This window comes from Oncorhynchus masou, unplaced genomic scaffold (assembly GCF_036934945.1).
Source record: "Oncorhynchus masou masou isolate Uvic2021 unplaced genomic scaffold, UVic_Omas_1.1 unplaced_scaffold_749, whole genome shotgun sequence".
In the NCBI taxonomy this organism is placed as follows: domain Eukaryota; kingdom Metazoa; phylum Chordata; class Actinopteri; order Salmoniformes; family Salmonidae; genus Oncorhynchus; species Oncorhynchus masou.
The window spans coordinates 159,526-186,873 of record NW_027013950.1 but is presented as its reverse complement, the minus strand read 5'-3'; the positions used below and the strand labels follow the sequence as shown (position 1 = coordinate 186,873).

Genomic DNA, 27,348 nt, shown 5'->3' with positions numbered 1-27,348 from the left:
CCTCTTTTACCCCTCTCACTACCCTGGACTCCTTCCACAGAAACCACCAACATAACGGATCAGAGACCTCCTCGCTGCGGATCAGAGACCTCCTCGCTGCGGATCAGAGACCTCCTCGCTGCGGATCAGAGACCTCCTCGCTGCGGATCAGAGACCTCCTCGCTGCGGATCAGAGACCTCCTCGCTGCGGATCAGAAACCACCAACATAACAGATCAGAAACCTCCTCGCTGCGGATCAGAAACCACCAACATAACAGATCAGAGACCTCCTCGCTGCGGATCAGAAACCACCAACATAACAGATCAGAAACCTCCTCGCTGCGGATCAGAAACCTCCTCGCTGCGGATCAGAAACCTCCTCGCTGCGGATCAGAGACCTCCTCGCTGCGGATCAGAGACCTCCTCGCTTAGGATCAGAGACCTCCTCGCTGCGGATCAGAAACCTCCTCGCTGCGGATCAGAGACCTCCTCGCTGCGGATCAGAGACCTCCTCGCTGCGGATCAGAGACCTCCTCGCTGCGGATCAGAAACCACCAACATAACAGATCAGAAACCTCCTCGCTGCGGATCAGAAACCACCAACATAACAGATCAGAGACCTCCTCGCTGCGGATCAGAAACCACCAACATAACAGATCAGAAACCTCCTCGCTGCGGATCAGAAACCTCCTCGCTGCGGATCAGAGACCTCCTCGCTGCGGATCAGAGACCTCCTCGCTGCGGATCAGAGACCTCCTCGCTGCGGATCAGAGACCTCCTCGCTGCGGATCAGAAACCTCCTCGCTGCGGATCAGAAACCTCCTCGCTGCGGATCAGAAACCTCCTCGCTGCGGATCAGAAACCTCCTCGCTGCGGATCAGAGACCTCCTCATTACGGATCAGAGACCTCCTCATTACGGATCAGAGACCTCCTCATTACGGATCAGAGACCTCCTCATTACGGATCAGAGACCTCCTCATTACGGATCAGAGACCTCCTCATTACGGATCAGAGACCTCCTCATTACGGATCAGAGACCTCCTCATTACGGATCAGAGACCTCCTCATTACGGATCAGAAACCTCCTCACTGCGGATCAGAATTGAGTTCTTCTTGAAATGTGTAGCATCAGCCTTTTCCCCTCCTAGTTCTGTGACGTCATTTACTCCCAACAGGAAGTAGTAACAACATGCTTCGATGTACAGTAACTGTTTCATAATGTATAAATACAGGTTACAAGTTGATATCCCAGATTTTCCTTGCAAAAAAAAAAAAAACAGCGATACCAATAACCGATATTTAAACTTTTAGCCTTTTAAGTTAAATAGTTAACACACACACACACACACATGGACGCTGAGGTCTAAGGCACTACAGTCCCTGGTTCGAATCCAGGCTGTAACACATCCGGCCGTGATTGGGAGTCCCATAGGGCTGCGCACAATTGGCCCAGCGTCGTCCGGGTTTGGCCGGAGTAGGCCGTTGTGAATTAGAATTTGTTCTTAACTGACCTGCCTAGTTAAATAAAGGCTACACACACACACACACACACACACTGACCAAAAAGTTATTTTGTTGGCATTTACTTATGTCCCCATTACCAGTAAAACATCATCAAAACATGTTTCTTTTACTTACTGTGCTGTTTCGCTGTTCATTTGTTCCGTCGTTTCATTTTCAACCAGGATTTCTATGGAACGCTGTTTGGGTCTCTTGATTAGACGATCACTCGTATTTCATGTGTCACAACGATTCATCGATACGTACAGTATACTATGATGCTGGTAAAGTTGTCAAGTGCACCTACAGTGCTGGTCATTTTTAAAAAGCTAGCTAACGGATGGATGCAATGTTCTTCCCCAAAAACATAGCAACGCGACAGTCTGTTTCAGTAGTTATCGTTAGCTAGCTCGGAAAGGCAACAGGGTTAAGTAGCTGGCCAGCTATTTATTTTCATGAACTGAAGTTCACTTTCAATAGGTGAACAACAAGTGGCTTCCTAGCTAATACTTACTCACAAGGATTCCTAAATCATTGCTAAGAATAATGAAAATGGCTGCAGTTTCTACTGGTCTATTGTTTTCAGGCTGGTAGTATTGGTGCTAGCTAGTACTAAGCTAAAGCCAGTTAGGTACTAAGCTAAAGCTAGCTAGGTACTAAGCTAAAGCCAGCCAGGTACTAAGCTAAAGCCAGGTAGGTACTAAGCTAAAGCCAGCTAGGTACTAAGCTAAAGCTAGCCAGGTACTAAGCTAAAGCCAGCTAGATACTAAGCTAAAGCCAGCTAGATACTAAGCTAAAGCTAGCTAGGCACCAAGCTAAAGCTAGCTAGGCACCAAGCTAAAGCTAGCTAGGAAATAGTTTTGGAGCATAATTGACTGTTGTAAACATGATTATAACAGTTATGTTTTGATGTGTAGACTAACTACATTTCCCAACAGCCCCTCTATTTTCTCTGTCCGTCCCAGATTCTAAAGAGACCCGAGTATTTCGTGAAGTTTGGGAAGGTCCATAAAGTAGTCATCAACAACAGCACCTCATACGCCGGCTCACAGGTATGAGGCGGGCGGGAACTTCCTGTGGGCGAGGATGATTGACAGTAATGTTGTAGTTTAAATTGATGGCGTTTGATTGGTTGATGGAGTGCATTAGAAATTTATTATTAACACAATATATATATAACACCAGTACAAGAGAAATACATAAAGTACATAGATTGATTGATTGACACATTGATTGATCCATTGATTGTCTTGGTCTTGTCCCCCAAGGGTCCCAGTGCCAGTGCCTACGTCACTTACATCCGCTCAGAAGACGCCCTCAGAGCAATACAGTGTGTCAACAACCTAGTAGTAGACGGCAGAACACTGAAGGTACGTTTGGGAATATATACCACGGTATGTACATCTAGTCTGGGCACAGGACAAAAACAATAAGCATCTCTGTATTAGATTAACATTTGAAATGTCCTCTTCTCTGATGTGAATTTCTACACCTTTCACACAGGATTTATTGTATGTTGGCTGTAATAACAATTGTGTGATGTTTTTAAATCTTCTTTTCAAACAGCTCCATTTAAAAAATTTTTTTTAACCTCTTTCTTGTCGGCATTCACCTTTTTAATATAGCCACTGCTTAGCCGGCAAGGAGAAAGAGACGTTCAACTTTGACCCTGTTGTTGGTATCGTTGTCATGGTGAATAAAAAGTGTTGTCAGATATGTTCTGATAATTATATGAGCTGGCTAGCCAGCTGGATAGCTAGCTAACAAGACCAAAAACATTGTCTATGAAAGTTGATTTTCGTTGCCTTATCCTGAATAGATTTTTTAACCGTATTCTATTTGGGTGCGAAAAAAGATTGTGTAGCATTGTTGGTTGGCCAGACTGGTGAGGCGTCGCCCAGACTGGTTGGGCCAGACTGGCGAGACGTCGTCCAGACTGGTTGGGCCAGACTGGCCCGAGACGCCGCCCAGATGGGTTGGGCCAGGCTGGCCCGAGACTTCTCGCCCAGACGGGTGAGACGTCGTCCAAACTGTCCCGAGACGTCGTCGTGCCATTTGTGTTGATACTTTTTCATAATGACAAGTTTGATGTTAGGCAACAACAATTCTTTAGGGACGATGAAATACTGCCGCTAACGAACTGTCATTCTACGGGCTTCTTTAGGGACGACGGAATACTGCAGCTAACGAACTGTCGTTGTGTTCTACAGGCTTCTCTAGGGACGACGAAATACTGCAGCTACTTTCTGAAGAGCATGGGGTGTCCCAAACCTGACTGCATGTATCTACACGAGCTGGGGGACGATGCGGCCAGCTTCACTAAAGAGGAGATGCAGGTAAGATGACCAATTTCAATACTTACGAAAGGGTCTTTCTCAAGTCATCTTTCCTCCGATCCTCACCCTGCTATCTCCTACCTCCTTCTCAAAACACATTGTGGGAAGGTTTGAGGGACCTGGGACCTTCTCCTCCAATAATGCTTGGGAAGGAGACGAATAGATGGGATGCGATGAACGAGGAGAATTGAAATGGACTCCCAAGATTGTAGTGGTGTCGACTTCACAGCAGGTTTTTATCTTCCTAACGTGATCCTTTGTGTTGCTCTCTGTCGTCTGTCAGGCAGGGAAACATCAAGAGTATGAGCAGAGGCTGTTACAGGATCTGTACCAGAACCCCAGCTTTACCACCCAGACCTCAGGAGGGGAGACGACCAAGAGCTCTAAACCCAGCTGTTTGCAGAGGTAGGCTAAGAGCTCTAAACCTTTACAGAGGTAGGCTAAGAGCTCCCTACCCTGCTGTTTGCAGAGGTAGGTTAAGAGCTCTAAACCTTTACAGGGGTAGGCTAAGAGCTCTAAACCTTTACAGGGGTAGGCTAAGAGCTCTAAACCTTTACAGAGGTAGGCTAAGAGCTCTAAACCTTTACAGAGGTAGGCTAAGAGCTCTAAACCTTTACAGAGGTAGGCTAAGAGCTCTAAACCTTTACAGAGGTAGGCTAAGAGCTCTAAACCTTTACAGAGGTAGGCTAAGAGCTCTAAACCTTTACAGAGGTAGGCTAAGAGCTCTAAACCTTTACAGAGGTAGGCTAAGAGCTCTAAACCTTTACAGAGGTAGGCTAATGGGCTCTAAACCTTTACAGAGGTAGGCTAATGGGCTCTAAACCTTTACAGAGGTAGGCTAATGGGCTCTAAACCTTTACAGAGGTAGGCTAATGGGCTCTAAACCTTTACAGAGGTAGGCTAATGGGCTCTAAACCTTTACAGAGGTAGGCTAATGGGCTCTAAACCTTTACAGAGGTAGGCTAATGGGCTCTAAACCTTTACAGAGGTAGGCTAATGGGCTCTAAACCTTTACAGAGGTAGGCTAATGGGCTCTAAACCCTGCTCTTTACAGAAGTAGGCAAAGGGCTCTAAACCCTGCTCTTTACAGAAGTAGGCAAAGGGCTCTAAACCCTGCTCTTTACAGAAGTAGGCAAAGGGCTCTAAACCCTGCTCTTTACAGAAGTAGGCTAAGCTCTTTAGCGGTAAACACTATTCTGGGATCCATTTTGATACCTGACTCTTGACTGATGTCTTTTGAAGAGCTGAGATTGACTCGTGTTACATTCGTCTCCCTTCTCTTCCCCCAATTACTCACTATTCCTTCTCTCTTCCCCCCTTCACTCTCTTCCCCCCCTTCGCCCCCTTCGCTCTCTTCCCCCCTTCGCTCTCTTCCCCCCCCTTCGCTCTCTTCCTCCCCTTCGCTCTCTTCCCCCCTTCGCTCTCTTCCCCCCCTTCGCTCTCTTCCCCCTTCGCTCTCTTCCCCCTTCGCTCTCTTCCCCCCTTCGCTCTCTTCCCCCTTCGCTCTCTTCCCCCCCTTCGCTCTCTTCCCCCTTCGCTCTCTTCCCCCTTCGCTCTCTTCCCCCCTTCGCTCTCTTCCCCCTTCGCTCTCTTCCCCCTTCGCTCTCTCCCCCCCCTTCGCTCTCTTCCCCCCTTCGCTCTCTTCCCCCTTCGCTCTCTTCCCCCCCTTCGCTCTCTTCCCCCCCTTCGCTCTCTTCCCCCCTTCGCTCTCTCTTCCCCCCTTCGCTCTCTTCCCCCGCTTCGCTCTCTTCCCCCTTCGCTCTCTTCCCCCCTTCGCTCTCTTCCCCCTTCGCTCTCTTCCCACCCCTTCGCTCTCTTCCCACCCCTTCGCTCTCTTCCCACCCCCTTCGCTCTCTTCCCACCCCTTCGCTCTCTTCCCACCCCTTCGCTCTCTTCCCCCCCTTCGCTCTCTTCTCCCCCTTCGCTCTCTTCTCCCCCTTCGCTCTCTTCTCCCCCTTCGCTCTCTTCCCCCCTTCGCTCTCTTCCCCCCTTCGCTCTCTTCCCCTCCTTCGCTCTCTTCCCCCTTCGCTCTCTTCCCCCCTTCGCCCTCTTCCCCTCCTTCGCTCTCTCCCCCCCCTTCGCTCTCTCCCCCCCTTCGCTCTCTTCCCCTACTTCGCTCTCTTCCCCTGCCCGCTCTCTCCTCTTCTCTACAGATCCAACAGTAACAACAGTCAAGGACAAGACGTGTGGCCAACGTTACAGCCCACGGGGAAGACGACCAATGGTCTATCGGAGCTCAGTAAGAGCCCGCCGCTGAATGGCGGCGGCTTGGACTCTGAACACAGGACACCGGACGGACCAGAACGGGACATTGGCCTGGGCTCTGTGACGGGCCTCTCGCCCTTCTCCTCAAGCCGTGACCCCCCAAGGTAAAAGGGCCCTACACACAGCGTGGCTGTTATCTCTCGCCTACTGGCGTGGCTGTTATCTCTCGCCTACTGGCGTGGCTGTTATCTCTCGCCTACTGGCGTGGCTGTTATCTCTCGCCTACTGGCGTGGCTGTTATCTCTCGCCTACTGGCGTGGCTGTTATCTCTCGCCTACTGGCGTGGCTGTTATCTCTCGCCTACTGGCGTGGCTGTTATCTCTCGCCTACTGGCGTGGCTGTTATCTCTCGCCTACTGGCGTGGCTGTTATCTCTCGCCTACTGGCGTGGCTGTTATCTCTCGCCTACTGGCGTGGCTGTTATCTCTCGCCTACTGGCGTGGCTGTTATCTCTCGTCTACTGGCGTGGCTGTTATCTCTCGTCTACTGGCGTGGCTGTTATCTCTCGTCTACTGGCGTGGCTGTTATCTCTCGTCTACTGGCGTGGCTGTTACCTCTCGTCTACTGGCGTGGCTGTTACCTCTCGTCTACTGGCGTGGCTGTTATCTGTTATAGCAGCAATGTTCCAACATCTAGTGGAAAGCCTTCCCAGAAGAGTGGAGGCTGTTATAGCAGCAATGTTCCAACATCTTGTGGAAAGCCTTCCCAGAAGAGTGGAGGCTGTTAAAGCAGCAATGTTCCAACATCTAGTGGAAAGCCTTCCCAGAAGAGTGGAGGCTGTTATAGCAGCAATGTTCCAACATCTAGTGGAAAGCCTTCCCAGAAGAGTGGAGGCTGTTACAGCAGCAATGTTCCAACATCTAGTGGAAAGCCATCCCAGAAGAGTGGAGGCTGTTATAGCAGCAATGTTCCAACATCTAGTGGAAAGCCTTCCCAGAAGAGTGGAGGCTGTTATAGCAGCAAAGGGGGAACCAACTCCATATTAATGCTCATGGTGATGGAATGAGATGTTGGACGAGCAGGTGTCCACATCCTGTTGGCAGTGTAATTTAATCTCTGGTCATCCTCTCCACACCATGGTTGTTCTAACAGGGCTGCCGTGTCTTTCAGCCCCAGGGACGCTCTGCCAGACCTCACCAGGAGCAGGGAGACACAACACGGGGACTCCTCAGAACGTCACAACCTGGTAAGACGGAGAACATGGGAGACTTTTCAGGGGCTAGGAAATGTTATGCCAAGATGGTCTTTCTTCAACCTTAGACTTGGTAGATGGGAATCTGCAGCTGTCGGTTGCTTCCATCTTGATTGAAAAGCTGTTACACATTGGTCAGTATTATTCTTCATAAAGAAACTAATCAGTGTTGCTGACTAACGGTTTATTCATTCTAATATTATTGCTCTCGCTTCTCCGTTCTCTCCCCTCCCTCTCTCTCCTCTCTCTCCTCTCTCTCCTCCCTCCCTCATCTCTCTCCTCCCACCCCCTCTCTCCTCTCTCTCCTCCCACCTTCTCCCTCATCTCTCTCCTCCCACCCTCTCCCTCCTCTCTCTCCTCCCACCCTCTCTCTCCTCTCTCTCCTCCCACCCTCTCTCTCCTCTCTCTCCTCCCTCCCTCATCTCTTTCCTCCCTCTCTCTCTCCTCCCTCTCTCCTCTCTCTCTCCTCCCTCCCTCATCTCTCTCTCCTCCCTCCCTCATCTCTCCTCCCTCCCTCTCTCTCTCTCTCCTCTCTCTCTCCTCTCTCTCCTCTCTCTCCTCTCTCTCTCTCTCTCTCCTCTCTCCCTCCTCTCTCTCTCTCTCTCTCTCCCTCATCTCTCTCTCCTCCCTCCCTCATCTCTCTCTCCTCCCTCCCTCTCTCTCCTCTCTCTCCTCCCTCCCTCCTCTCTCTCTCCCTCCCTCCCTCATCTCTCTCTCCTCCCTCCCTCATCTCTCTCTCCTCCCTCCCTCATCTCTCTCTCCTCCCTCCCTCATCTCTCTCTCCTCCCTCCCTCATCTCTCTCTCCTCCCTCCCTCATCTCTCTCTCCTCCCTCCCTCATCTCGCTCTCCTCCCTCCCTCATCTCGCTCTCCTCCCTCCCTCATCTCGCTCTCCTCCCTCATCTCTCTCCCTCTCTCCCCCCCCCCAGCTCCCAGACAGTGACTCTCCGTCGCCCCCTGCTGTCCTCTCCGGCCCTCCTGGTTTCTCCAAAGCCAGCCAAGTGGTTCCCATCAGTGTGACTACGCGGTCTCCCTTTCAGGGGGCCGCCGCCGAGTCCCAGTCTCTGTTCTCAGACAATAGTAACTTCCGCCATCCGAACCCCGTCCCCAGCAGCCTCCGTGGGTTCCCCAGCACCTCGCCACATAACAACCACGACACCTGGCCCTCTGCACCCCAACCACACAGCCTCTTCACTTCAGGTACAGTGGGATCTCCATATAAACGACAAGTATATCTTTTTTTTTTATCTGTGTACGTTACAAATGGAAGATCCATACTCTTTCTGATCATGTAATCTAATTGATTTACTGGCTGTTGGAGAGTCTGGGTGGACAACACTGTCCAAATGTCTAGCCGGTGTCGAGGCGGCCCGGTCTAGTGTCGAGGCGGCCCGGTCTAGTGTCGAGGCGGCCCGGTCTAGTGTCGAGGCGGCCCGGTCTAGTGTCGAGGCGGCCCGGCTAGTGTCGAGGCGGCCCGGCTAGTGTCGAGGCGGCCCGGCTAGTGTCGAGGCGGCCCGGCTAGTGTCGAGGCGGCCCGGCTAGTGTCGAGGCGGCCCGGCTAGTGTCGAGGCGGCCCGGCTAGTGTCGAGGCGGCCCGGCTAGTGTCGAGGCGGCCCGGCTAGTGTCGAGGCGGCCCGGCTAGTGTCGAGGCGGCCCGGCTAGTGTCGAGGCGGCCCGGCTAGTGTCGAGGCGGCCCGGCTAGTGTCGAGGCGGCCCGGCTAGTGTCGAGGCGGCCTGGTTCGTTTGTGTATTAATTATAGGCGTTTTAAAAGCTTTTTCTGTTAAATTTGACATCACTGATATCTTTCTCTTTCTTCCTCCCTCTCCTCCTCCAGATTCCATCCCAGTGTCGTCCTCAACAGACTGGCAGGCAGCCTTCGGCTTCGGCTCGTCCAAACAGCAGACGTCAGAAGATGACCTGGGATTCGATCCTTTCGACATCACCCGTAAAGCCCTGGAGGACCTGATAGAGAAGGAGCTCAGCGTTCAGGACAGCCTCCCGTACATCTCCCCAGGTCCCTTCCCCCCCCACCACCACTCACTCCTCTCCTCCGTAGCTGCTCCTGGTCCCCCTGGAGAGCTGATACCTCGTAACCACTTCTTCTCTGGGCCCAACTCCGGGCTCTCTAGTAATCACTGCTTCTCCCAGATGCATCAACATCACCCTCCACAACGGGCTGTCTATAACTCCTTCAGCTTCCCCGGACAGCCGCCTTCGTCCTCGTCTTCATCACAGACCAGCCGCCACCCCTGGATGACGTCTGCCCCGAACCGAAATAACTTCACGACGCACTTCGGCGGCAACCGTACGTTGTCACAACACAGCAGCTTCCTGGACCTGATGCTGCCCAGTACAGGGCTGGGAGGCATCGCCACGACAGGTAATACATACCATAATAATGTATACAGAGCGTTCAGAAAGTATTCAGACCCCTTGATGTTTTTTTTCCACATTTTGTGCCGTTACAGCCTTATTCTAAAATGGATTATATTAATGTTTTTCCCTCATCAATCTACACACAATACCCCGATAATGACATCACAATGTCCCGATAATGACATCACAATGCCCCGTAATGACATCACAATGCCCCGATAATGACATCACAATGCCCCGATAATGACATCACAATGCCCCGATAATGACATCACAATGCCCCGATAATGACATCACAATGCCCCGATAATGACATCACAATGCCCCGTAATGACATCACAATGCTCCATAATGAAAAAGCAAAAATGGGATTTTAGAAATGTTTGCTAATTTATTTTTTAAAAAAACTATCACATTTACATAAGTATTCAGACCCTTTACACATTACTTTGAAGCACCTTTGGCAGTGATTACAGCTGCGAGTCTTCTTGGATTTGACGCTACAAGCTTGGTACACCTGTATTTGAGAAGTTTCTTCCATTCTTCTCTGCAGATCCTCTCAAGCTCTGTCAGGTTGGATGGGAAGCGTTGCTGTTCTCAGTTCTCTCCAGAGGTGTTAGATCAGGCTCTGACTGGTCCACTCGAGGACATTCAGAGACTTGTCCCGAAGCCACTCCTGCATTGTCTTGGCTGTGTGCTTAGGGTCGTTGTCCTGTTGGAAGGTGAACCTTCGTCCCAGTCTGAGGTCCTGACCGTTCTGGAGCAGGTTTTCATCAAGGATCTCTCTGTACTTTGCTCAGTTCATCTTTCCCTCGATCCTGACTAGTCTCCCAGTCCCTGCTGCTGAAAACCGTCATGGAACGCTGCCACTGGTAGTTATGACTGGGAAAAGCTGTCCGTGTTTATAATGGAGACATGGAACGCTGCCAGTGGTAGTTATGACTGGGAAAAGCTGTCTGTGTTTATAATGGGGACGTGGAACGCTGCCAGTGGTAGTTATGACTGGGAAAAGCTGTCCGTGTTTATAATGGGGACATGGAACGCTGCCAGTGGTAGTTATGACTGGGAAAAGCTGTCTGTGTTTATAATCGGGACATGGAACGCTGCCAGTGGTAGTTATGACTGGGAAAAGCTGTCTGTGTTTATAATGGAGACATGGAACGCTGCCACTGGTAGTTATGACTGGGAAAAGCTGTCTGTGTTTATAATGGACACATGGAACGCTGCCAGTGGTAGTTATGACTGGGAAAAGCTGTCCGTGTTTATAATGGGGACATGGAACGCTGCCAGTGGTAGTTATGACTGGGAAAAGCTGTCTGTGTTTATAATGGAGACATGGAACGCTGCCAGTGGTAGTTATGACTGGGAAAAGCTGTCTGTGTTTATAATGGAGACATGGAACGCTGCCAGTGGTAGTTATGACTGGGAAAAGCTGTGTTTATAATGGGGACATGGAACGCTGCCAGTGGTAGTTATGACTGGGAAAAACCCAACCCTGCAGCTCTCTTTTTTTTGTCCACAAACAATCCCATGAGGTCATTGAATTGCATTGCATTGTGGGTAAGTAATAGGTAATACATGAGTGAGAGAACCACTGGGTGGCAGCACATGATTACCCCAGTGTAGTGTCGTGGCTGGAATGACCATCAGAACAGACTCACCCAGTCAGCCAACAGTATAGAAGATGTCATAGGATGCTAATTCCAGGGTCAGATGTACAGATTTTTTTATCACTGTTTGGCTACATAGCTTTGAAATAATGTAGAATAATAATTATATAATAATAATAATATATAGGAAATTGATCAAAGAATCTAAATGCCTTTGGTTAGGTAGTTGAGCTCCTACATTGACTGCAAACCATTTTACAATCCATCTTTCTCTCTGACTGACCAACAACGTAATCCTCCCAGGACGATCTGTCTGACCAGTATAGGAATCAGACCATGGTCTCTGACCTGAACAACCCTGTGTGAAGAAAAGAAACAAACACGTTTATCAGAGCCACCCCCACTCTCGCTCCTCATTCGTCCATCAGCTCTTTGTTTGGCTGTTGCTGACCCACCTCTGCTCTCTGGATGGCTGCCCAGAAAACAATGTCAACTGTCATTGGCCAGTTCAACCCCCCCCCGAACTGAGCCAAGGGCTGTATCTCAAATAGCACTTGTTCCCTATATAGTGTAGAACAACTTGTGACCAGGCCGTTTGGGGTCAGCCCTGGTTCTGGGTCATTCATCCTGTGAGGCCGACAAGTGAGTGCGGCTCCTCTTCGCTTTTCCGTTTACCTCAGCAGCTCCTCTCCTCCTCGACTCTCCTCTGATCCTCTCCCCTTCTCTACTCTCCTCCCCTCCTCGGCTCTCCTCGGCTCCTCTCCCCTTCTCCCCTCCTCGGCTCTCCTCCCCTCCTCGGCTCTCCTCCCCTCCCCTCCTCGGCTCTCCTCCCCTCCTCGGCTCTCCTCCGCTCCTCGGCTCTCCTCCGCTCCTCTTCTCTACTTGGCTCTCCTCCCCTCCTCGGCTCTCCTCCCATCCTCGGCTCCTCTCCCCTTCTCTACTTGGCTCTCCTCCCCTCCTCGGCTCTCTTCCCATCCTCTCCCCTTCTCCACTCTCCTCCCTTCCGATCTTCTCCTCTCCCCTTCTCCTCTTCCCTCTGCTCTCCTCCCCTTCCGATCTCCTCCTCCTACTCCCCTCCTTTCCTCTCCTCCCAAATACGTCAGTCAGGGAGACTGAGGCCAAGCACCCTCCCTCTCCTTCCCTGACTTCTCTCGCCCTCCACTGATGGAGAGATGGGAGACAAGGTTGAGGTCTAAATCTAAAAGTGTGTTTTTGGTCAGGACACGACACACCGACTCAAACACCCAGAGTGTAACCCATATAGCACACTATTCCCTACACCGACTCAGAAACACCCAGAGTGTATTCCATATAGCACACTATTCCCTACACCGACGCAGAAACACCCAGTGTATCCCATATAGCACATTATTCCCTACACCGACTCAGAAACACCCAGAGTGTATCCCATATAGCACACTATTCCCTACACCGACTCAGAAACACCCAGAGTGTATCCCATATAGCACACTATTCCCTACACCGACTCAGAAACACCCAGAGTGTATCCCATATAGCACACTATTCCCTACACCGACTCAGAAACACCCAGAGTGTATCCCATATAGCACACTATTCCCTACACCGACTCAGAAACACCCAGAGGGCAGTGTGGAGTGCGTTTGAGATTGCATCATCTGTGGGTCTGTTGGGACGGTATGCAAAATTAGAGTGGGTCTAGGGTATCCTGGAGGATGCTGGAGTTGTGAGCCATGACCAGCCTTTCTAAGCTCTTCATGGTCTACTGACGTGAGTGCTAACGGGGCGGTAATCATTTTAGGCAGGTTAACTTCACTTCTTTGGGCACAGGTACTATGGTGGTCTGCTTGAAACATGTAGGTATTACGGACTCGGTCAGGGAGAGGTTGAAATTGTCAGTGAAGACACTTGCCAGTTGTCCATGCATGCTTTGAGTACATGTCCTGGTAATCAGTCTGGCCCTGTGGCTTTGTGAATGTTGACCTGTCTAAAGGTCTTGCTCACATCGGCTACAGAGAGCGTTATCACACAGTCGTCCAGAACAGCTGGTGCTGTTATGCATGCTTCAGTGTTGCTTGCCTCGAAGGGAGCATAAAAGGCATTTAGTTCATCTGGTAGGCTTGCGTCACTGGACAGCTCGCGGCTGGGTTACCCTTTTGTTGTCTGTAATAGTTTTGAAGCCCTGCCACCTCCGACAAGCATCAGAGCCATGGTAGTAGGATTCAATCTTAATCCTGTATAGACTCTTTGCTTGTTTGTTGGTTCGTCTGAGGGCGTAGCGGGATTTCTTATAAGCGCCCAGATTAGTGTCCCGCTCCTTGAAAGCGGCAGCTCTCTCGCCTTTAGCTCAGTGCGAATGTTGTCTGTAATCCATGGCTTCTGGTTGGGATATGTACGGTACAGTCACTGTGGGGACGACGTTGTTGATGGACTTATTGGCCTAGCCGATCAGAATCAGTTTACCCACACACAAAAGGGGTTTATTATAGACAGAAATACTCCTCACTTTCATCAGCTGTCCTGGTGGCTTGTCTCTGACAGTCCCGCATGAACCCAGATGTGGCGTACACGTGGGCTGCCGGTTGTGAGGCCGGTTGGACGTACTGCCAAATTCTCCAAAACAACGTTGGAGTTGGCTTATGATAAAGAAATGAACATTCAATTCTCTGGCAACAGCTCTGGTGGTCTTTCCTACAGTCAGCATGCCAATTCCACGCTCCCTCAACTTAAGACCTCAGCCATTGTGTTGTGACAAAACTGCATATTTTAGTGGCCTTTTATTGTCCCCCAGCATAAGGTGCACCTGTGTAATGATCATGCTTTATTTCTATGATCATGTTTTGGCTAGGAAACAAGGTAAGACATGCTTTGTCTTTGAATATACCACATCTGAGGTGAATATACCACATCCAGACACTGAGGTGAATATACCACATCCAGACACTGAGGTGAATATACCACATCCAGACACTGAGATGAATATACCACATCCAGACACTGAGGTGAATATACCACATCCAGACACTGAGGTGAATATACCACATCCAGACACTGAGGTGAATATACCACATCCAGACACTGAGGTGAATATACCACATCCAGACACTGAGGTGAATATACCACATCCAGACACTGAGGTGAATATACCACATCCAGACACTGAAGTGAATATACCACACTGAGATGAATATACCACATCCAGACACTGAGGTGAATATACCACATCCAGATGAATATACCACATCCAGACACTGAGGTGAATATACCACATCCAGACACTGAGGTGAATATACCACATCCAGACACTGAGGTGAATATACCACATCCAGACACTGAGGTGAATATACCACATCCAACACTGAGGTGAATATACCACATCCAGACACTGAGATGAATATACCACACTGAGATGAATATACCACATCCAGACACTGAGGTGAATATACCACATCCAGACACTGAGATGAATATACCACATCTGAGGTGAATATACCACATCCAGACACTGAGGTGAATATACCACATCCAGACACTGAGATGAATATACCACATCTGAGGTGAATATACCACATCCAGACACTGAGGTGAATATACCACATCCAACACTGAGGTGAATATACCACATCCAGACACTGAGATGAATATACCACACTGAGATGAATATACCACATCCAGACACTGAGGTGAATATACCACATCCAGACACTGAGATGAATATACCACACTGAGGTGAATATACCACATCCAGACACTGAGGTGAATATACCACATCCAGACACTGAGATGAATATACCACATCCAGACACTGAGGTGAATATACCACATTCAGACACTGAGGTGAATATACCACATCCAGACACTGAGGTGAATATACCACATCCAGACACTGAGGTGAATATACCACATCCAGACACTGAGGTGAATATACCACATCCAGACACTGAGGTGAATATACCACATCCAGACACTGAGGTGAATATACCACATCCAGACACTGAGGTGAATATACCACATCCAGACACTGAGGTGAATATACCACATCCAGACACTAAGGTGAATATACCACATCCAGACACTGAGGTGAATATACCACATCCAGACACTGAGGTGAATATACCACATCCAGACACTGAGGTGAATATACCACATCCAGACACTGAGGTGAATATACCACATCCAGACACTGAGGTGAATATACCACACTGAGGTGAATATACCACATCCAGACACTGAGGTGAATATACCACACTGAGATGAATATACCACATCCAGACACTGAGGTGAATATACCACATCCAGACACTGAGGTGAATATACCACATCCAGACACTGAGATGAATATACCACACTGAGATGAATATACCACATCCAGACACTGAGATGAATATACCACACTGAGGTGAATATACCACATCCAGACACTGAGGTGAATATACCACATCCAGACACTGAGATGAATATACCACATCCAGACACTGAGGTGAATATACCACATCCAGACACTGAGGTGAATATACCACATCCAGACACTGAGGTGAATATACCACATCCAGACACTGAGGTGAATATACCACATCCAGACACTGAGGTGAATATACCACATCCAGACACTGAGATGAATATACCACATCCAGACACTGAGATGAATATACCACATCCAGACACTGAGATGAATATACCACATCCAGACACTGAGATGAATATACCACATCCAGACACTGAGGTGAATATACCACACTGAGGTGAATATGCCACATCCAGACACTGAGATGAATATACCACATCCAGACACTGAGGTGAATATACCACATCCAGACACTGAGGTGAATATACCACATCCAGACACTGAGGTGAATATACCACATCCAGACACTGAGGTGAATATACCACACTGAGGTGAATATACCACATCCAGACACTGAGATGAATATACCACATCCAGACACTGAGATGAATATACCACATCCAGACACTGAGGTGAATATACCACATCCAGACACTGAGATGAATATACCACATCCAGACACTGAGGTGAATATACCACATCCAGACACTGAGGTGAATATACCACATCCAGACACTGAGGTGAATATACCACATCCAGACACTGAGGTGAATATATCACACTGAGGTGAATATACCACATCCAGACACTGAGGTGAATATACCACATCCAGACACTGAGGTGAATATACCACATCCAGACACTGAGGTGAATATACCACATCCAGACACTGAGGTGAATATACCACATCCAGACACTGAGGTGAATATACCACATCCAGACACTGAGATGAATATACCACATCCAGACACTGAGGTGAATATACCACATCCAGACACTGAGGTGAATATACCACATCCAGACACTGAGATGAATATACCACACTGAGATGAATATACCACATCCAGACACTGAGGTGAATATACCACATCCAGACACTGAGATGAATATACCACATCCAGACACTGAGGTGAATATACCACATCCAGACACTGAGGTGAATATACCACATCCAGACACTGAGGTGAATATACCACATCCAGACACTGAGGTGAATATACCACATCCAGACACTGAGATGAATATACCACATCCAGACACTGAGGTGAATATACCACATCCAGACACTGAGATGAATATACCACACTGAGGTGAATATACCACATCCAGACACTGAGGTGAATATACCACATCCAGACACTGAGGTGAATATACCACACTGAGGTGAATATACCACATCCAGACACTGAGGTGAATATACCACATCCAGACACTGAGATGAATATACCACATCCAGACACTGAGATGAATATACCACATCCAGACACTGAGGTGAATATACCACATCCAGACACTGAGGTGAATATACCACATCCAGACACTGAGATGAATATACCACATCTGAGGTGAATATACCACATCCAGACACTGAGGTGAATATACCACATCCAGACACTGAGGTGAATATACCACATCCAGACACTGAGGTGAATATACCACATCCAGACACTGAGGTGAATATACCACATCCAGACACTGAGGTGAATATACCACACTGAGGTGAATATACCACATCCAGACACTGAGGTGAATATACCACATCCAGACACTGAGGTGAATATACCACATCGACACTGAGATGAATATACCACATCCAGACACTGAGGTGAATATACCACATCCAGACACTGAGGTGAATATACCACATCCAGACACTAAGGTGAATGTACCACATCCAGACACTAAGGTGAATATACCACATCCAGACACTGAGGTGAATATACCACATCCAGACACTGAGGTGAATATACCACATCCAGACACTAAGGTGAATGTACCACATCCAGACACTGAGGTGAATATACCACATCCAGACACTGAGGTGAATATACCACATCCAGACACTAAGGTGAATGTACCACATCCAGACACTGAGGTGAATATACCACATCCAGACACTGAGGTGAATATACCACATCCAGACACTGAGGTGAATATACCACATCCAGACACTGAGGTGAATATACCACATCCAGACACTGAGGTAAATCTAGATCATTGTGCACTGCAGACAACTGTACAGCCCATCCTCCATCCCTCCAACAGTCTCCATTTTGAAAGCAGGTGCTTTTAAACTGACAGCCTCTCGTTGTTGTGTGCGGTGTTGTATGTTGCGTGTGCTCTGACTATCAAGTCATAGTTCACAGCGAGCCACTGAGCTTTTTGGCAGACATTACTACCCTCCCTCCCAACTCCACAAATCCCCCAGCCCATCTTACAACAGCATAATGATTCAGTTAGATGCATGTTTATAAGGGTCAGTTCTCACTCTCTCCTCTGTGTTGTTTGCTGCAGACAGAGAGTTCAATGACACCTTCTTGGCGTTCTTCTCCAGGATGATTTCTGCCTCGTTTCGCTCTGAGGTGTTCCCTGAGCTGGCCTGTCTGGCTCTCTGGTTCCCTGAGCTGGCCTGTCTGGCTCTCTGGTTCCCCGAGATGGCCTGTCTGGCTCTCTGGTTCCCCGAGATGGCCTGTCCGGCTCTCTGGTTCCCTGAGATGGCCTGTCCGGCTCTCTGGTTCCCCGAGATGGCCTGTCCGGCTCTCTGGTTCCCCGAGATGGCCTGTCCGGCTCTCTGGTTCCCCGAGATGGCCTGTCTGGTTCTCTGGTTCCCTCAGATGGCCTGTCTGGTTCTCTGGTTCCCTGAGATGGCCTGTCTGGTTTTCTGGTTCCCTCAGATGGCCTGTCTGGCTCTCTGGTTCCCCGAGATGGCCTGTCTGGCTCTCTGGTTCCCCGAGATGGCCTGTCTGGCTCTCTGGTTCCCCGAGATGGCCTGTCTGGCTCTCTGGTTCCCCGAGATGGCCTGTCTGGCTCTCTGGTTCCCCGAGATGGCCTGTCCGGCTCTCTGGTTCCCCGAGATGGCCTGTCTGGCTCTCTGGTTCCCCGAGATGGCCTGTCTGGCTCTCTGGTTCCCCGAGATGGCCTGTCTGGCTCTCTGGTTCCCCGAGATGGCCTGTCTGGCTCTCTGGTTCCCCGAGATGGCCTGTCTGGCTCTCTGGTTCCCCGAGATGGCCTGTCTGGTTCCCCGAGATGGCCTGTCCCTCCTCACACCTGTCTCCTGTCTCCTCCTTCCTCTGTCTCTCTCCGCTCTCTAATGTTGTGCAGTATAGATATGGAGGAGATTTCTTAGTGTGTTTTTGTCTTTTTGATAAGTAGAGTTATTTCATAGGATTCACATTTTGGTAAACAATTTAGTAAAAACCTAAATGTTATGTAGGAAGCGTGTGGTGTGTTGCCATTTGGTGGCCATTCTCAGACCAGAGAACCTTGTTTCTCATGGTCAGAGTTCTGTAGGTGCCTTTTGGCAAACTCTAAGCGGGCTTTCATGTGCCTTTTACTGAGGAGTGGCTTCCGTCTGGCCACTCTACCCTAGAGGCCTGTTTGGTGGAGTGCCGCAGAGGTGGTTGTCTTTCTGGAAGTTTCTCCGATCTCCACAGAGGAACTCTGGAGCTCTGTCAGATTGACCATCGGGTTCTTGGCCACCTCCCTGACCAAGGCCGTTCTCCCCTGATTGCTCAGTTTGGCCGTTCGATTGAATTTAGCACAGGTGGACTCCAAGTTGAAAAACATCTCAAGGATGATCAATGGAAACAGGATGCACCTGAACTCAATTTCAAGTCTCATAGCAAAGGGTCTGAATCCTTATGCAAATCATTTATTTTTATTAATTTGCACACAAAAAATAATAAATCCTGTTTGCTTTGTCGTTAATGGGATATTGTGATGTCATTATGGGGTATTGTGATGTCATTATGGGGTATTGTGATGTCATTATGGGGTATTGTGATGTCATTATGGGGTATTGTGATGTCATTATGGGGTATTGTGATGTCATTATGGGGTGTTGTGATGTCATTATGGGGTATTGTGATGTCATTATGGGGTATTGTGATGTCATTATGGGGTGTTGTGATGTCATTATGGGGTATTGTGATGTCATGGGGTGTTGTGTGTAGATTGATGAGAAAAAAATTGTATTTAATCCATTTTAGAATGAGGCTGTAACATAACAAAATGTGTGAAAAAGTCAAGGGGTCTGGAATACTTGTTGAATGCCCTGTATGTAGTGTTTTGGGCAGGGCAGGGATAGTCAAGCCAGGGCTTGCTTGGCAGATGTAGGCCCAGGATTTGGGTTTTTGTCAGAAACAACCACCAGTCTACATGTAATCTGGGATTAAATGTATTCGGACACGTAATCCCAGTATATTGCTGTGTCATTATATGTATGTATCCATAATATGTATTATTGAGACACTGTGAGACACTGTGAGAGACTCTGTGAGAGACTGTGAGAGACTCTGTGAGAGACTGTGAGAGACTCTGTGAGAGACTGTGAGAGACTCTGAGACACTGTGACTCTGAGACACTAAGAGACACTAAGAGACACTGTGAGAGACTGTGAGAGACTCTGAGACACTGTGAGACACTGTGAGAGACTGTGACTGTGAGAGACTGTGAAAAGAAAATGGAAAAGAAGGGAAATATACCATTTTACATCTGTTGTTAATTTCTATTTAGAGTTCAGAGTCGGTACAAACGATAGAACACAAAGATTATTTCCTTAAGGCATTACGTTATGCTACACATCCAGCTGGACTTCCTGTCTGCTCCTTATGCTACACATCCAGCTGGACTTCCTGTCTGCTCCTTATGCTATACATCCAGCTGGACTCCCTGTCTGCTCCTTATGCTACACATCCAGCTGGACTTCCTGTCTGCTCCTTATGCTACACATCCAGCTGGACTTCCTGTCTGCTCCTTATGCTACACATCCAGCTGGACTTCCTGTCTGCTCCTTATGCTACACATCCAGCTGGACTTCCTGTCTGCTCTTTATGCTACACATCCAGCTGGACTTCCTGTCTGCTCCTTATGCTACACATCCAGCTGGACTTCCTGTCTGCTCCTTATGCTATACATCCAGCTGGACTTCCTGTCTGCCTTGCATGTTGTGTTGTTCCTTATGCTATACATCCAGCTGGGCTGCATGGGGAGACCAGGTGTGTTCCTTATGCTACACATCCAGCTGGACTTCCTGTCTGCTCCTTATGTTACACATCCAGCTGGACTCCCTGTCTGCTCCTTATGCTACACATCCAGCTGGACTGCATGGGGAGACCAGGTGTGTTCCTTATGCTATACATCCAGCTGGGCTGCATGGGGAGACCAGGTGTGTTGTTCCTTATGCTACACATCCAGCTGGGCTGCATGGGGAGACCAGGTGTGTTCCTTATGCTACACATCCAGCTGGGCTGCATGGGGAGACCAGGTGTGTTCCTTATGCTATACATCCAGCTGGGCTGCATGGGGAGACCAGGTGTGTTCCTTATGCTACACATCTCTCTCTCTCTCTCTCTCCTTCCATCCACTGTCAGATACTGTTCTGTTTATAATGTCTATTCCCAAAGTGCATAAATTCAGACATTATCAGAGAACTGTATCTTCTGACTGAGAGGATAGTGGGTCCTGACTGAAGCTCTCCCTATACTACCATAATGTCTGTCTGCTCTAGTATCAACCCAACGGTCTCAGTAAAATACTACGGGAAGTAGATTGTCCAATAGGGCTGTTCTCTTCACCCCTGTAGTCCATAACAGCCTGGAAACAATGCTGAATCAATGGCAGTAAAACCGGGTTATTGCCAATTGGACATCGACCAATCAATGCACTCCGTCTCGGGTCCCATCCAATCAATTTTCTTCCTTTTTAAGATGACGTTCAATCACCAGCGGGCAGAAGACCGCATCAATCTAAGAAACGGCTGTCGTGGTCCAAATGGCACCCTATTCCCTGGTCTGTAGTCTGAGCCCTGGTCTATAGTAGTGTTCTATATAGGGCCCTGGTCTATAGTAGTGTTCTATATAGGGCCCTGGTCTATAGTAGTGTTCTATATAGGGCCCTGGTCTAAAGTAGTGTTCTATATAGGGCCCTGGTCTATAGTAGTGTTCTATATAGGGCCCTGGTCTATAGTAGGGTTCTATATAGGGCCCTGGTCTATAGTAGTGTTCTATATAGGGCCCTGGTCTATAGTAGTGTTCTATATAGGGCCCTGGTCTATAGTAGGGTTCTATATAGGGCCCTGGTCTATAGTAGTGTTCTATATAGGGCCCTGGTCTATAGTAGTGTTCTATATAGGGCCCTGGTCTATAGTGGGGTTCTATATAGGGCCCTGGTCTATAGTAGTGTTCTATATAGGGCCCTGGTCTATAGTAGTGTTCTATATAGGGCCCTGGTCTATAGTAGTGTTCTATATAGGGCCCTGGTCTATAGTGGTGTTCTATATAGGGCCCTGGTCTATAGTAGTGTTCTATATAGGGCCCTGGTTTATAGTAGTGTTCTATGTAGGGGCCTGGTCTACAGTAGTGTTCTATATAGAGCCCTGGTCTATAGTAGTGTTCTATATAGGGCCCTCGTCTATAGTGGTGTTCTATATAGGGCCCTGGTCTATAGTGGTGTTCTATATAGGGCCCTGGTCTATAGTGGTGTTCTATATAGGGCCCTGGTCTATAGTGGTGTTCTATATAGGGCCCTGGTCTATAGTAGTGTTCTATATAGGGCCCTGGTCTATAGTAGTGTTCTATATAGGGCCCTGGTCTATAGTAGTGTTCTATATAGGGCCCTGGTCTATAGTGGTGTTCTATATAGGGCCCTGGTCTATAGTAGTGTTCTATATAGGGCCCTGGTCTATAGTAGTGTTCTATATAGGGCCCTGGTCTATAGTAGTGTTCTATATAGGGCCCTGGTCTATAGTAGTGTTCTATATAGGGCCCTGGTCTATAGTAGTGTTCTACGTAGGGCCCTGGTCTATAGTAGTGTTCTACGTAGGGCCCTGGTCTATAGTAGTGTTCTATGTAGGGCCCTGGTCTATAGTAGTGTTCTATATAGAGCCCTGGTCTATAGTAGTGTTCTATATAGAGCCCTGGTCTATAGTAGTGTTCTATATAGAGCCCTGGTCTATAGTAGTGTTCTATATAGAGCCCTGGTCTATAGTAGTGTTCTATATAGAGTCCTGGTCTATAGTAGTGTTCTATATAGGGCCCTCGTCTATAGTAGTGTTCTATATAGAGCCCTGGTCTATAGTGGTGTTCTATGTAGAGCCCTGGTCTATAGTAGTGTTCTATATAGGGCCCTGGTCTATAGTAGTGTTCTATATAGGGCCCTGGTCTATAGTAGTGTTCTATATGGGGAAAAGGGTAACTATAATAGCTCAGCAGATCTTCCTAGACAGGAAGTGGCTAACGCTAGCTGTTAGGCCTGAAGGCTTTTGTCATATTAGTAGGTCATGACTCTAGACAGACAGGTCCTCTCCACAGAGGATTTCTCCTCTCTCTAACGGCTGATCATGTAATGGTGGCCGATCATTGTGGCTGTCTGTCTCTGTGTGGTTTTAATAGCAAGCTCTCTCTCTCAGCCAGCCAGGCCCAGCTCTCCTATCTGTAGCTGTCCTGTCGGAGGGAGGCAGCCTGGTTAGTGATGAGGATCCTGGGTCTGTCAGTGCTGACATCAGTCTAGGAGTTCTTTCTCCACCCTGAGTTTTGTCAGTTGGACTACAGGCTTGTTCTGTACTGTGGTTCTCATTAACTCTTCTCTCTCTCTCTCCTCTCTCGGTCTCTCTCTCTCTCTGTCTCTCTCTCCTCTGTCTCTCTCTCTTCTCTCTCTCTCTCCTCTCTCCCTCTCTCTGTCTCTCTCTCCTGTCTCTCTCTCCTCTCGGCCTCTCTCTGTCTCTCTCTCTCTCTCTCTCTCTCTCTCTGTCTCTCTCTCTCTCTGTCTCTCTCCTCTCTGTCTCTCTCTCCTCTCTCTCTCCTCTCTCTCTCTCTCCTCTCTCTCTCTCCTCTCGGTCTCTCTCTCTCTGTCTCTCTCTGTCTCTCTCTCTCTGTCTCTCTCTCCTCTCTCTCTCCTCTCTCTCTCTCCTCTCTCTCTCTCCTCTCTGTCTCTGTCTCTCTCTGTCTCTCTCTCTCTGTCTCTCTCTCTGTCTCTGTCTCTCTCTGTCTCTCTCTCTCTGTCTCTCTCTCTGTCTCTCTCTGTCTCTCTCTCTGTCTCTCTCTCTCTCTCTCTCTCTGTCTCTCTCTCTGTCTCTCTCTGTCTCTCCTCTCTCTCTCTCCAGGTTTCCCATTGTCAGCAGGCAACAGTTTTGCCTCCCTCCAGGATGACAACCCCCCCCACTGGCTCCAGTCCCTTCAGGCCCTTACAGAGATGGATGGCCCGTCTATCTCCAGCTCCACTGTGAACCCGAACCCCCAGCAGCCCAACTCACACAGCGGCCAGGTCCGTCCTCACCGCAGACCCAGCTGGGCCCCCTTCCCACCCCCATCCACAGCCTCTCACAACCTCCACTCCCCACCTCCAGGCTTCCAGACTGCTTTCAGATCCCCGGCTCAGACGCCCACAGAGCTGCTACAGAGCGCCGGCATGGACCGCCACTAGGGGGGCGACGATGTGAAGCGGACTAATGATTTCCGTCTTTAAATCCCCCACAGAAACTTAAAATGAAACTAAATCGGATGTAATTAACAAACAAACAAAACAATATTAAGAGATGTTGTTCTTCTTGGTGAGCTGGTTTTCTGATCCTGTGTTCCGTCTTGGTTGTTTCAGTTGGTCTATAGAGGCAAACTACTATCTTTCTACACTCTCTGTCTACCTGGCCCTGTGCACCTGGCCCTATCGGTCTCGGTCTGTCTGTCTACCTGGCCCTGTCTGTCTGTCTACCTGGCCCTGTGCACCTGACCCTGTCGGTCTCGGTCTGTCTGTATACCTGGCCCTGTCTGTCTACCTGGCCCTGTCGGTCTCGGTCTGTCTGTCTACCTGGCCCTGTCTGTCTACCTGGCCCTGTGCACCTGGCCCTGTCGGTCTCGGTCTGTCTGTCTACCTGGCCCGGTCTGTCTACCTGGCCCTGTCTGTCTGTCTGTCTACCTGGCCCTGTCTGTCTACCTGGCCCTGTCTGTCTACCTGGCCCTGTCTGTCTACCTGGCCCTGTCTGTCTGTCTGTCTACCTGGCCCTGTCTGTCTGTCTGTCTACCTGGCCCTGTCTGTCTGTCTGTCTACCTGGCCCTGTCTGTCTACCTGGCCCTGTCTGTCTGTCTGTCTACCTGGCCCTGTCTGTCTACCTGGCCCTGTCTGTCTGTCTGTCTACCTGGCCCTGTCTGTCTACCTGGCCCTGTCTGTCTGTCTGTCTACCTGGCCCTGTCTGTCTGTCTACCTGGCCCTGTGCACCTGGCCCTGTCGGTCTCGGTCTGTCTGTCTACCTGGCCCTGTCTGTCTGTCTGTCTGTCTACCTGGCCCTGTCTGTCTGTCTACCTGGCCCTGTCTGTCTGTCTGTCTACCTGTCCCTGTCTGTCTGTCTACCTGGCCCTGTCTGTCTGTCTGTCTACCTGGCCCTGTTTGTCTGTCTACCTGGCCCTGTCTGTCTGTCTACCTGGCCCTGTGCACCTGGCCCTGTCGGTCTCGGTCTGTCTGTCTACCTGGCCCTGTCTGTCTGTCTACCTGGCCCTGTCTGTCTGTCTACCTGGCCCTGTCTGTCTGTCTACCTGGCCCTGTCTCTCTGTCTACCTGGCCCTGTCTGTCTGTCTACCTGGCCCTGTCTGTCTGTCTACCTGGCCCTGTCTGTCTGTCTACCTGGCCCTGTCTGTCTGTCTACCTGGCCCTGTCTGTCTGTCTACCTGGCCCTGTCTGTCTGTCTGTCTACCTGGCCCTGTCTGTCCAACCACATCGTAACCGATAACAGTTACCAGATGTTCCCAGGTTTCTATGGCAGCATTAGGGACGGCACCATCGGGATTTGACGGCAAGCTAAAGAGGAGCATTTGAAGATGTCAAAACCGAGATATTGGCGAATGATCCAGATATTAAAATATTGTGTTTTATCACAAATATAACTGAACGTGGGGGGAAATAAAACCATGTTTGATGGATGTGACCGTCGTGAGTTGTCTGGTTGACTGAAATGAAATGAGTCACTTCAAAGCTACAAATCAGATCTATCTCAAACGGGACCCTGTTACCTATATAGTTCACTACTTCCTAGGACCCATGGGGCTCTGGTCTAAAGCAGTGTCCTACGTAGGTTTTGGGTGCGTCCCTCCACCTCCGTTTTGGTCTAAAGCAGTGTCCTACGTAGGTTTTGGGTGCGTCCCTCCACCTCCGTTTTGGTCTAAAGCGGTGTCCTACGTAGGTTTTGGGTGCGTCCCTCCACCTCCGTTTTGGTCTAAAGCAGTGTCCTACGTAGGTTTTGGGTGCGTCCCTCCACCTCCGTTTTGGTCTAAAGCGGTGTCCTACATAGGTTTTGGGTGCGTCCCTCCACCTCCGTTTTGGTCTAAAGCAGTGTCCTACGTAGGTTTTGGGTGCGTCCCTCACCTCCGTTTTGGTCTAAAGCAGTGTCTACATAGGTTTTGGGTGCGTCCCTCACACCTCTGTTTTGGTCTAAAGCAGTGTCCTACATAGGTTTTGGGTGCGTCCCTCACCTCCGTTTTGGTCTAAAGCAGTGTCTACATAGGTTTTGGGTGCGTCCCTCACCTCTGTTTTGGTCTAAAGCAGTGTCCTACATAGGTTTTGGGTGCGTCCCTCACCTCCGTTTTGGTCTAAAGCAGTGTCTACATAGGTTTTGGGTGCGTCCCTCCACCTCCGTTTTGGTCTAAAGCGGTGTCCTACGTAGGTTTTGGGTGCGTCCCTCCACCTCCGTTTTGGTCTAAAGCAGTGTCCTACATAGGTTTTGGGTGCGTCCCTCCACCTCCGTTCTGTTGATATGCAGCTTCCTGCCAGACCCCGAGACGAACGCTTCTGATTCGCAGATCACATCGGGCTTCGTCACACTTCCTCTTTGGAACTTGTTTTGATACGGTGATCGGTTCCTCCTTTTGTTCTATGGAAGTCCAGACACCCTTAATCACATCACAATCAACTTTTACCCGTTGAACGTAGACACAAATATAATACTTTTTGTTTAATTTCCCCCCCCCTGGAAATATTATTTTGAGATATACAAATGAGGTGATATTTCATTTTTAAAAATGCACATATTTGCATATCACGCAAATACATTATTCTGGACACTGGGTTTAAAGTCACAAATATTTAGGCTATTTAATGTTGTTAGGACACTCCACGACTGGATTTATACATAACAGATTGTGAATGAAACCTTTTTTTACATATTTCTATCTGTTAAAAATACTAAAATGCAATTTTTTTCAGGAGAAAATATTATCTAAAATTAAAGAAAAATGACGACACGTCAAAAAAAATCCCTATGTATAAGTCTGGGAAAATAGGTCTAAGCATAACCACACACAGTTTGGTGACCGCTGATGCTTGTTGAAGATGAGGAAATGGGAGTTGTTGTGTGGTCTGTCGGGATTGGCCGTTAGAAACAGTACACAGAATCTACCCTGCCAAGCACAGTACCAGGCAAACGTTTAGACACACCTACTCATTCAAGGGTTTTTCTTTATTTTTTGACTATTTTCTACATTGTAAAATAATAGTGAAGACGTCAAAACTATGAAATAACATAATGTGGAATTATGTCGTAGCCAAAACGGTGTTAAACAAAT

At 48.9% G+C, this 27,348-nt stretch overlaps 1 protein-coding gene across 1 annotated transcript in view; it reads left to right on the top strand.

The window, feature by feature from the left end:
• LOC135537300 (uncharacterized) overlaps window positions 1-25,715 on the top strand; it is a 26,261-nt gene extending 546 nt beyond the window's left edge. The window contains exons 2-11 of the mRNA XM_064963501.1: window positions 41-1,103; window positions 2,399-2,533; window positions 2,750-2,851; window positions 3,692-3,817; window positions 4,101-4,222; window positions 5,971-6,186; window positions 7,192-7,267; window positions 8,202-8,472; window positions 9,108-9,653; window positions 23,904-25,715. Coding sequence (XP_064819573.1) covers window positions 41-1,103; window positions 2,399-2,533; window positions 2,750-2,851; window positions 3,692-3,817; window positions 4,101-4,222; window positions 5,971-6,186; window positions 7,192-7,267; window positions 8,202-8,472; window positions 9,108-9,653; window positions 23,904-24,223 — 2,977 coding nt within the window. The 3' untranslated portion in view covers window positions 24,224-25,715. The remainder of the gene's footprint in view (window positions 1-40; window positions 1,104-2,398; window positions 2,534-2,749; window positions 2,852-3,691; window positions 3,818-4,100; window positions 4,223-5,970; window positions 6,187-7,191; window positions 7,268-8,201; window positions 8,473-9,107; window positions 9,654-23,903) is intronic.
• Window positions 25,716-27,348: the final 1,633 nt, after the last annotated feature.